This window comes from Salvia miltiorrhiza, chromosome 8 (genome assembly GCF_028751815.1).
Source record: "Salvia miltiorrhiza cultivar Shanhuang (shh) chromosome 8, IMPLAD_Smil_shh, whole genome shotgun sequence".
Classification (NCBI taxonomy): domain Eukaryota; kingdom Viridiplantae; phylum Streptophyta; class Magnoliopsida; order Lamiales; family Lamiaceae; genus Salvia; species Salvia miltiorrhiza.
The window spans coordinates 31,353,138-31,364,067 of NC_080394.1; the positions used below are offsets into that span (position 1 = coordinate 31,353,138).

General features: G+C 36.8%; 2 protein-coding genes and 1 non-coding gene across 4 annotated transcripts; 1 reads left to right on the forward strand and 2 right to left on the reverse strand.

The window, feature by feature from the left end:
* Positions 1 to 1,494: 1,494 nt before the first annotated feature.
* Positions 1,495 to 5,030, reverse strand: LOC130997702 (MLO-like protein 3). Of its 2 annotated transcripts, XM_057923102.1 has the most exons (15): positions 4,855 to 5,030; positions 4,612 to 4,751; positions 4,449 to 4,506; positions 4,021 to 4,364; positions 3,819 to 3,935; positions 3,632 to 3,692; positions 3,197 to 3,282; positions 3,049 to 3,123; positions 2,848 to 2,936; positions 2,601 to 2,691; positions 2,350 to 2,523; positions 2,223 to 2,258; positions 2,065 to 2,132; positions 1,932 to 1,992; positions 1,495 to 1,860 (listed from the first exon to the last, which is right to left on the reverse strand). In XM_057923102.1, exons 1-15 carry the CDS (start codon positions 4,907 to 4,909, stop codon positions 1,642 to 1,644), a joined length of 1,674 nt encoding a protein of 557 aa, XP_057779085.1. In that variant the 5' UTR covers positions 4,910 to 5,030; the 3' UTR covers positions 1,495 to 1,641. The 2 variants fall into 2 exon arrangements, with proteins under 2 accessions (XP_057779085.1, XP_057779086.1); XM_057923103.1 differs by lacking the exon at positions 2,223 to 2,258 and having other exon boundaries at positions 4,855 to 4,924.
* Positions 5,031 to 5,831: 801 nt separating this feature from the next.
* TRNAP-AGG (transfer RNA proline (anticodon AGG)) lies at positions 5,832 to 5,903 on the forward strand. Its single transcript has one exon. It is a non-coding gene; the product is annotated as a tRNA-Pro (tRNA).
* Positions 5,904 to 9,079: 3,176 nt separating this feature from the next.
* LOC130997703 (ubiquitin-40S ribosomal protein S27a-like) lies at positions 9,080 to 9,990 on the reverse strand. The gene has a single exon (XM_057923104.1). The coding sequence runs from the start codon at positions 9,793 to 9,795 to the stop codon at positions 9,280 to 9,282; it is 516 nt and encodes a 171-aa protein (XP_057779087.1). The 5' UTR covers positions 9,796 to 9,990; the 3' UTR covers positions 9,080 to 9,279.
* Between the last annotated feature and the right edge of the window lie 940 nt (positions 9,991 to 10,930).

The window sequence follows — 10,930 nt, forward strand, 5'->3', positions numbered from 1 at the left end:
TTAAGTCTTCTTGGGAGATCATTTGTTGCTCATTTGTATGACATCTCTTATTGCATGTATTCGTAAATAAATGATTTATTTAATGTTAATATGTATATTTTTCGTATGTATAAGTTATAAATCCCAAATTTTTAATATTTGCCACATGTCAATCAATCACAAATACTCTCTCCGTCCCAATAATGAAGACACACTTCATTTGGTCACGGAGGTTAAGGTGAGGTAGTTTAAGAAATAAAGTGTTGTGGCCCACATTATTAATGTATTTGATTAAGGAGTTGATTAGGGGCTTTATTTACTTTCAACTCTCAACTTTCTCTCTCTCATTTTTCTGACCACCACCGCGGCCGCCGACCACCGCCACCGCCGCTGATTCCCTCTGCTATGCTGCCGAAAATCGAACCAAGAAAATCAAAACTAGAAATCGCAAATTATCCAAAAAATTTATATATAGCACAAAAAACTGATTCAAAATTAGCCTAAAAATTGCAAACGAAAACTATTCCTATTCCAAAACAAAATTTGGCAGAAAGAGGAAGAATGACGGCGGAGATGGAGGGTTTTAGAAGGAGGGTGGTGGCCGCACCGCTGCGGCGATCGGAGAAGGAGAACAGAGGGGGATGGGCGGCGGTTTTAGAAGGAGAGAGGCACTCGCCGTATTTCCAAACGAGCTAGAGAGAAAGAGAGAGGGTGAGATGAGGGTGGATAACGTCGGCCTTCGTGGGGCTGCGCCGTGGTCAGGGCAGCGGCGGCGCTATGGTCAAGGCGACGACGGCGCCAAAAGAGCCGAGAGAGAGAGAGGATGAGTGAGAACAAAAATCTGAAACCAAAAGCTGCACAAATCTGAAATCAAAATTTACTCACGCCCAAAAAACCCAGAAAATCAAACTCAAAATCGGAGAGAAAGAGGGGTGTTTGGCGGGGCTAGGGCTCGGCCCTCTGCCCCCGTCAGTGTGTGTGTGAGGCGAGGGGCGTTCGGTGGTCGGAGGGGCGAGGGGTGCTCGCCGGTGGTCATGGCTCGCCGGCGGCGACTTGGCCGAGAAGGGGAGGGGAGAAGGAGGGAGGTGAAGAGAGTGAGAGATGGGTTTTGAAATTAGTGTTTTTTGTAACATATTTATACCTTAATTAAGGTGCAATTAATTAGATATTTTTAAGCCCTAATTATTTCTTTATTTAGAAGTGTGTCTTTATTATTGAGACAATCCAATAAGGAAAGTGTGTCTTCATTATTGGGACGGAGGGAGTATAATATAAGGAGTCATACGATTGATAATATCTCTGATTTAGTAATGTGTACGTCATACGATTGATAATATCTCTGATTTAATAATGTGTACTAGGCGCTTCACGAACAATTTTCCCTTGTGTATTTCGTTTCGATTTCCACATTGGATGAAATCACTTGATCCACAATTAGCGTCTCACTCTACGCTTATTAATTCATCAAAACCTAATTATCAGTTTTGTATCACTAGATTTGACCTCTAGGCGAAATTGAAGAATGGATGGTGGGATATTAATATAAGAGGAGGTCTTTGTACAAATATAATGTATATGTCCAACTTGCAACATTTCTAGTTCTTGACAACATACTACTCACATAGGTGAAATAGAACATAGAATCAAATCACATATTTTGTCTTAGGATGATGAGGTCTCCTGATCATCTGCTTCCTCTGTGATCTCAATGATTGTTGACACATAATTAAGCTGTGAATTTGGTGTATGCTCCACAATGGTGTCATGACTAACAGGGGGCGAAGATTGGTGTTTCCTTTTACCCCTTACTTGAGCATGCCATTGCTTTAGAATTTGCACAGTTCTTTCTCGGAGCATTTCTCCTCTGAATTCTGACCTCATCTGCCACCAAAACCACCCACAAATTACCTCTTCATCCACATCTTGTTTATTACTATTATAGTAGCTCAAACCTGTGTGACCAGTGCGTAAAGGGGCAGAGTTATGTAGCTGCAAATAACTTGGACAGCAACTCTGCAACATCACTTGCAAATAAGTTAGGTCTCAGAATTGGAATTTAAGAATGGGATGAAGCTAAATACTTACGCCAACACTATTCTAGTTGCTATAATCACGGTGTGCTCGTGGTAACAAGACCAAAACCCAAATTCTATCTGTTCACACACAAAAAGCAAAAAGGGGTCATAATCTCCAACGAAAAATCCTAACTAGTTAAGGTTGGAATGATGGAAACACTTTCTTACAGTGACCCAAACGAAGAAGGCCAGCTCAAACGCATTCTGCAGCGCCCATGGTTAGATAAACGCGATCAGGAGTAGCTTCATTTGCATGACAAGAGATGGAAATTTGAAGAGATGAACAAGTACGTACCACAAAAAGTGTGAGATGCAAGAGGCTCAACACGAAGCCCGGCCTCCCAAACCAGAAGAGGTCATCGTTGGGTTTCACCAGTGGCACGCCTATGATCACGTTGTTCTTGTCTTTGAGTTGGAGTGCCATTTTGGTAACGATAACCTCCAGTTTAGCGCCCAGTGTTAGGACTATCTGCACATCCCACATTTGCTAAATATATTGTATATTACTATATCATGAGCATGTATATTATTTCAATGACACCTTACCAATAGTGGAACATATGATATCCAAAGATATGAATGCCAACCATGAACATCAACAAGCATGAAGATGACAACTAGAAACCACATCGTAGGGCTGCAACAACATATAATAAGATGGAACTCAGTTTTCCTTTCTCTCTTGATGGCTATCATTTACCTTCTTTGTAGCTTATTATTCTTCGTGTTCACGAATTCAAACAGATGGAAATGAAAATGCATTGTGATTGCAATGAATCAGAAAATCTGGAACCTGATGCTGACCATAACTGTAAAATCTTCATCGAGAGAACGCTCTATATACTTCTGAAAGTTGAAGTTACTTTGGCTAGACATGTGAGCCTGCAAATTCCAAATAATGACAATTGTATTGTATTACACACTAACTCTCTAGATTTAGACACAATTTGTGTACAATGGATGCTGCAGGGAAGCAAAAAGTGAGAGTTATTACCATGATAAAGCCATGTCTTAAGGTGAAGTAATCAACTTTTGCCACTGAATGGAAGAACTGCCTGAAAAAACATCTCTGTTCCAACACAGATATATACAGTTAGGAGTCTTGTGAGCCACAAAACCATATATTCAGCAGAAATACTCACTATCCACAGCTGAATCGCCGTGTCTGTACAAGTCGAATGGCGTCTGCCAAATGTAGTCTGTCTTGTGAATCTAAATCTATTTGGATCTGCATCATATGAAACATGAATTTATCAGTTCTCAATTTATATTTTTGGCATTAGTGCATTTAACTCCACACAGATTTGAGATCAGACCCAAACTAAAAGGTCTTGGCAAAACTCTATGCATACTTGTCAGCAACAACAGTTTTTTCCTCCCTTTATTTAGAAAGTTTACAAGGTCAAAAATTGATGGGAAGTTAAACATATTAGCTACAAAGTCAACTTCCTAACCACTTGATTCACTTCCTTAAGAGCTCCAACCTGTGGTGAAGTCAATTACTTCGTTGACTAGAAGTAAATAATGATGCAAGAACAGCTAGGATATTTGAACACTGCAGAAAAATCAAAACATACCATTAGCAACCTGGTAATCAGTTGTTTGAGTTTCTTTTTCCCAAGCCTTCCAACGCCTCATCTATCAAATAAGAGACAAAATATGGCTTAGGCATCCTATATATATATATAGAAAAACTGTTATCTGCTGCTACCTCAATCATTAAACTATTTGATGTATTGCAATAAATGATTTAAAACTTTTTACCTTAGCCCTTCCTAATGCGAGGGTGAGGACACTGTACACAATCTGCATAACTGCTAGCACAAAGATGAAGTGTTGCAGCTGTTGAATCCCTTCCTCTGTCACCAATGGAACCTTCCCCTGAAGCACACTCTCACATCAAGTTTTCACTAAGGCTAACACACGCGCATGAAAAGAAAGCTCGGTTATACCAAAAACCACATACTTTGGAGCTGCAAGAGTAGGTAGCATTAGCAATATTCTTGTCTGTCTCGTTAACTTGACCTCCATCACCACCACCATCATCATCATCAGCCAATGATCTCCTAGTAAATGATTTGTGCAAGTTTGGATTATTGTCGAATTTCTTCACATCATCCCATATCAAACCATAAGCACTCGGTCCATCAACAAAGTGTCTGTAGGCTGATAAAGATTGAGTCTCCGCTATGACAACTTGTTTTCGACATGGGAGCATAGTATCTGCCACCTCAGAGGACACACAAATTTTGGAGATGTACTGTTGAGTTGCTGCTAGCAAGAGTGACATGAATCCTAGAAGCATAAGCTCTGAAGAAGAAATGAACAAGCAAGCAAATAGCAGTTAGTATTCTTCATCAATTATATATACAAGAAGCTGAAGTGGCTGAATACCTGATTTAAGCCGTCCCATGGCATCATATAACGCAGTTTTCCGACGTCCCTTGAGCCACTGCAGTGATTTACAACATGTTTCATTATTTCAGTAAATGTGCAGAGTAATTTATTATTACAAGACATGATTATGTTCAAAAGTGAGTAGAAGAGATGAGCTCACATTTGTAAGAAGTTGGAAGATATGCTCGAGTATAATGGAAATGGAGATGATGATGAAGCACAAAGTGGCGATGGCCCATGTAGGAGTTTGCTCTAGAGTGATGGAGGCCGAGTCTCCAGCCGCCATTGCTTTACCAATAACTACAAAAGAAGAAGGTGTTCCTTATTCTCTTGATTATATAATTATTGTCAATTAGGTAACATCAAGAGAGTATTAATTTGTATTTATGAATCAGTTATGAACATGGTGCTTCTTCCTTGAAGATATGAAATGTGACTTTTGTGACAAATGAGGCCATAGATAGGAGGAAAAAATGGTCACTTTGATTGCTTCAGCTTCCAGACTTAGCAGTTCATGAATTCACACGCGCGCACACACACTTTGTCCAACACTGTAAACTGAAAACAACATTATTTAAGCATTCTTGAATTCACATTGGTTTGGAAAAAAGATCTTTAATACTAATAACTGCTGAAAACGAAGGCATGCATGAAAGAGACAGCAGATTGCAATTTGCTCTACTCATATAAATATTAGTCAGATTTTTGAATTTCTTTTCAATGGGAACATGAAGTCAATTCATATATTTTCTCGACTCCCTATTTATGAACGCTTAATTTGTATCAAAATGAAAGGATATTTTTCCACCAAATTTTACATCAAAATGAATGTTCTAGGAATATATGTGTATATATCATTCTGCAGCTACTTCCAAATTAATTTGAATACTTGACATTATATTCTGTTGACTAAAATCACATATATGCTAGTATTCCTTTCAAAACCAAAAATTTTAGCGTTTAAATAATGCAAAAATTATGAAAGTTGGTGGATTTTTCCTAAGTTGTGTTACTTTTTACTACTACCTTCGCTCACAAAAAATAATCTATTTTTTATTATTTTGGGATGTCTACAAAACTTAATCCATTTCTATTTTTAGACAATATTTCATAACTTATTATCCTCAATATATATATATTTATTTACTCTTTCTACCATATGATGGACCCCTCTTTCCACTTATAATATAATTAATTATCATTATTAAAGTTGACTTTTAAGGACCGTTTTTACACTCACAATACATACAATAATTTTTATTAAAATTCGTGTCATCATTTTCTAAGACTATCTCCTATGGCAGGAGGATGTATTTTACATGCTCGCGAGACACATATTTTAAAATATAAAGCTTTGAAAAATATATGAAGAAATCATATGGGCATTTGGTCTAGTGGTATGATTCTCGCTTAGGGTGCGAGAGGTCCCGAGTTCAATTCTCGGAATGCCCCTAAAATCAAACCTATTGTTTTTTTTGCTAAGCATTTGGGCTCGAGTTTTTCTTTATTTTTGCTGATTTCGGAATATTATTCTGATCATATTTAATTCGATAACATATGCACCCTATACTCTATCATGCATGTTATATCCATAAGACATCTAATTTTGTTTTATACACATCTAGGGAGACATAATGTATATATTACAGTATTGTTTATTTTGACATGTCTATATGTAAATAATGTATTTTTGTATATAGCGATGCTGATTTCCGGACCAGTAATGGCCCAACTGAACTGATTATTACGTTAGCCACCAACGTTGAAAGATTCTAATCTTCCAGAAGAATGCCTATACATTCAGCATTAATTAACAAACAAGCGAGCCAGGAGTTCAAAATTTTTGTAGGCTACTAATTTAGGGCGCTTTGCAAAATTAGGTTATATTTTTTCGGGCTTATAAATTTGGGTCATTTAATTTCAGTGTAAATGAGCCATATTTGGACCCGATCGAGCTATTTTTGCTCGTGAGACGTAGGTGATTTCACAGTTGGGAGTCCGAACACTGATGTGAAATTTTATTTCATTTTATTTCATTATTTTATTTGGTATATTTATACTCATGTAAAACTAAATCATAAAATAATCATAATTACAAAAACACAAATAAAAAATGAATTAAAAAACAATTTTAAAATACATTGAAATATACAAATAATTGTCTTTGCTCGACGACACATCGGAGGGTCGAAATTAAATTGTAGTAATATATATGTTCCTCAAGATATCCTAATGCACCGAGTAAAAAATATACTATATGTTCCTCAAGATAACAATAGTTATTTATATATTTATAAAAAGACATATTATACTCCCTCCGTCCACGAAAGAACTTCCTATCTTTCATTTTTGGGACGTCCACAAAAGAACTTCCTACCTATTTTTGGACTATACTCCACACTTATAATCCTCTTACTTTTCACTTTTCACAACTCTCAATATTAATTATAACACATTTTCACCACTCCCAATACACTCAACTACCTTTTATCCACTTTCAATACATTCAACAATATTTTTTCTTAAAACTCCTGTCACCTCCCTCCTAGGAAGTTCTTTCATGAACGGAGGGAGTACTATATAATAGGAAAATATTAATTTAAAATATTAATTTTCTCTTCTACATGACAATCTAAAATCTCACTATTTAAATTTTCTCAAATTTCTTTTATTTACACTTATTCAGTTTTTCTCATTATATACATTCTCAAATGTGTTAATGCAATGGTGCGAAATATGAGAAATGGATAGTGAAAATCAAATGTTACCACCAATTTAATTGAGTTAATTTTTTTTGTAGGCCACTAAGTTAAGTCACTTTGGAAAATTATGCCACATTTTTTCGGGCTTTTTGGGCCATTTATTATTAATTTTGGTGTAAATGAACCACATTATAGCCCGATCGGGCCCCAAATGTGGCTCATTTACGCCGAAATTAATAAAAAATGGCTCAAATTTGCAAGCCCGAAAAAATGTGGCTAATTTTGCAAAGCACCCCAAGTTAGTGAGCTACAAAAATTTTGAACTCAATTCAGCAGTATTATGGTTGGAGATATTAATTCAACTGTGAGTATTATTTAATTCAAGTTAAACTAACATCACTCGTGTCCTTTGCCTCGAATAACATGTGCTTCGGCTACATAAAACTTTCCATTCTCATAGATACGGTATTTGATCTTGTGTCCTAAGCAAAAGTATAATTATCATGGAAAGCCTATCTGCTGCAGCACATGAAGCAGTTTTCAAGAAATAGTTGAGATGAATGTATGTATCTGTATCAAACAGATGGGATCAAACATAAAGCCAAAACCATTTTCTACGAACGAATAGCTAAAGCACAACATACCAGACACCAAAATCCAAGGAAGCAGATAAAGAAAAACCGCCACTCACCTTAGACAACAATGTTAAGGAAGGCAAGAACAACCACTTCATGGATCGTCCCATGCTCATTTGTTGTACATGAACGCAAAAATGTATCTCTAATAAAATTCCAATTCCACGCACAAACCGTGGCAAGAAACTAATTCAGCGGATTTCTCCTTAGAGAAAACTCAGAAATTTGAGTAGTTTGCAACATCAGAAGTTTACCTTACCTCTCAGCCTATCCCGAATGTTCAAGTGGCTATATCAGCATCGCCCAGATACAGGGAAAAGCTTATGCTTGCAATAAGAGTGATACAATATAGCAAATATCCAATGATGGGTATTAACATTTTCCCAGAATGTAAGGAGATGAGATAATTTATTTTAGCATCTGGAAAGACTCTAATCCAATAACTTTCCTAGCAAATGCAATTGGTCGTGGAAGTGATATATAACGTAGAATTTTAGAAAGTCTATATATGATACCACCAAGTATAGAAATAGAAACATCAATGTCATATAATGATTCTAGATCAACTTAATGACAACTTTTATCCAACTAATATTCATTTTGCTGATACTCTAGATAGAATGCATAGCTCAATGAGATAACAAGAGGGAAAGAAACCTGGAAGATATCTTTAAGTACAGTTCTACAATTCTTGTTCTGTTATGAAGGAGGGCCAGTGGCCCTTCTATCTTGAGTGACACTTGCTCAGACTAGCCACTTTCTCCCAATTCAATACTTAGCCAAATTTCACCCTCTGTTCAGATGGAACTTGAATCCTAAGGGAGATTCTAAATGGGAAGGCTTGCTTCATGAGACAGACCAAGTTCGGGCAAAAGAAGCAAATACTTGCAATCATTTAAAGGGACAAGTCACAAGAGAAGGAACAGTAATATTTTACCAGCTCCAAATATATGTAAAATTAAGCATGAAGATGCCTATGCCATAAAAATACAGGACCCATAGCATAGTCATCAGAAATGGGGCTGAATTGCAACTCCAATTTTGAACAGAATACTCATGATCAGTATGCTGAAATCTCAACATCCACTGTCAAATTCTTATTCTAGATTCCATCCATTACACAAACACCACGGAGAACAACCAGACCAAGTGCTTGAATTGTAATATCAGATAACACAGTATAAATGTTACAGCCAAATAGTATATCATACTCAGTTTTCAAACATGCTTCATACTTCAAAGCTCAAAGGATGACCCAGAACCAGCAACCTAAGATCGATACACCAATCCAAATTGAAAAGACAATGCTTGTTATTCAAGATAAAACCAAAGCCAGTTATGACTCATCATCTAGATTGTTTGACAGAATAGTTAAAAATCTCATATGCTACTACACGATAAAATTCGAAGAGGAGGTTAAACCATCAAACCAACTTCTCAATCTATAAACCATCATACTATTCAACCAACAAACTATTCCTCAAGACTCGCTTACTTCTTCTTCTTGATGGCAACCTTCCCACGCGCATGAACCTCCTTCCGGTTGTGACGCCGAGGCTTCAATTCCCCCAATTTATGCCCCACCATATTCTCCGAAATACGAAACGGCACGTGCTTCCTCCCGTCGTAGACGGCAACCCGGTGCCCCACCATTTCGGGAATGATTGTCGAAGCCCTAGACCACGTCTTGATCAATTCCTTCTTGGAGCTCTCGTTTAGCTGGGTGATCTTCTTCAACAAGTGATTAGCCACGAAAGGGATTCGCCAGGTGCTACCAGAGCCGCCGCGGAGGCGGAGGACGAGGTGGAGCGTGGATTCTTTCTGAATGTTGTAATCGGCTAGTGTTCTGCCATCCTCCAACTGCTTCCCGGCGAAGATCAGGCGCTGCTGATCCGGCGGAATTCCTTCCTTGTCCTGGATCTTCGCCTTCACATTGTCGATTGTGTCGGAGCTCTCGACTTCGAGAGTGATCGTTTTGCCGGTTAGGGTTTTCACGAAGATTTGCATTTCACTGTCGTCGATGGAGAAGATTAATTCCCCTAAAGTTTAATATTTTGCATATTCGAAACTTAGAATGGGCCTGAATCAGATTCGGCCCCATTTTTGTATCTGGGCTTTTATCCATATGTCTTTATTTCCTAACTAGGAGTAGCATTCAATATAACCCAGTAGAATTTTATTTCTTTGAATTACGACTTTAGAAGATTATTTATTTATTCATAATATATTGCTATTACGAAGGAGAGTGGACTATTTTAGATAAAAACACACAAAGTCATATATGCATTTTATATCCCTCCGTCCCACGAATCTTGACACGTATTCTTTTTTGATCGTCCCACGAATCTTGACACATTTATAAATAAGGTAATAATTATTACATTCTCTCTCCTACTTTATCACTTTTATTATCTTCTATCTCCTACTTTATCACTTTTATATTTTATTAACTATATACTTAAAACACTAACCTACAAGATTCGTGGGACGGAGGGAGTACGTTTCATCGAATAATGCGTCTTTAATAATTAAGCACCAGGAACATGACGGCCATGGCATCAATTAATTGAGGATAAATAATTGAGAAGCTTGGCAACATTTGATTAAGAACTCAGGTTTAAATCTCAACAATAGATTTGTAAAGAAAATATAAAAAATGAATTTAAAATGAAGAAATTGTGAAGGATCATGAAAAAGACATATATTTTCCATTGTTGTGTTTATTTTTTAATGAAGGATGAATACTTTTACATTTGAATATTTCTCTCTATTCATAGGCTACCTACCTCCTAAATCTAGCTAAACCATAGTATCAAGCTTTGTTAAAAAAAAATATGGTGAAAATTCAATGGAAAAAGATCAGTAAGAAAAAAGAGTAATTGATCTAGATAAAAGAGATAAAAATACATATATCTTTCTAACTTTCAGATCTGACAATAGTAATAAGCTCTAATTAGTTTTCGGGTCCGCTTCGTATCTTTGTTATTTTTTAAACTTTGATTTGCATTTCCAGATCTGGCTTTACTCTTTCTTCAGACTCGTCGTAGCTCTATTAGATTATATTATTCAACTATGTTGGACCTCGTTTTGTAGTTGCTTCAAATATGCCAAACTTTGGCTTTTAAACCTGCGATAATATCAA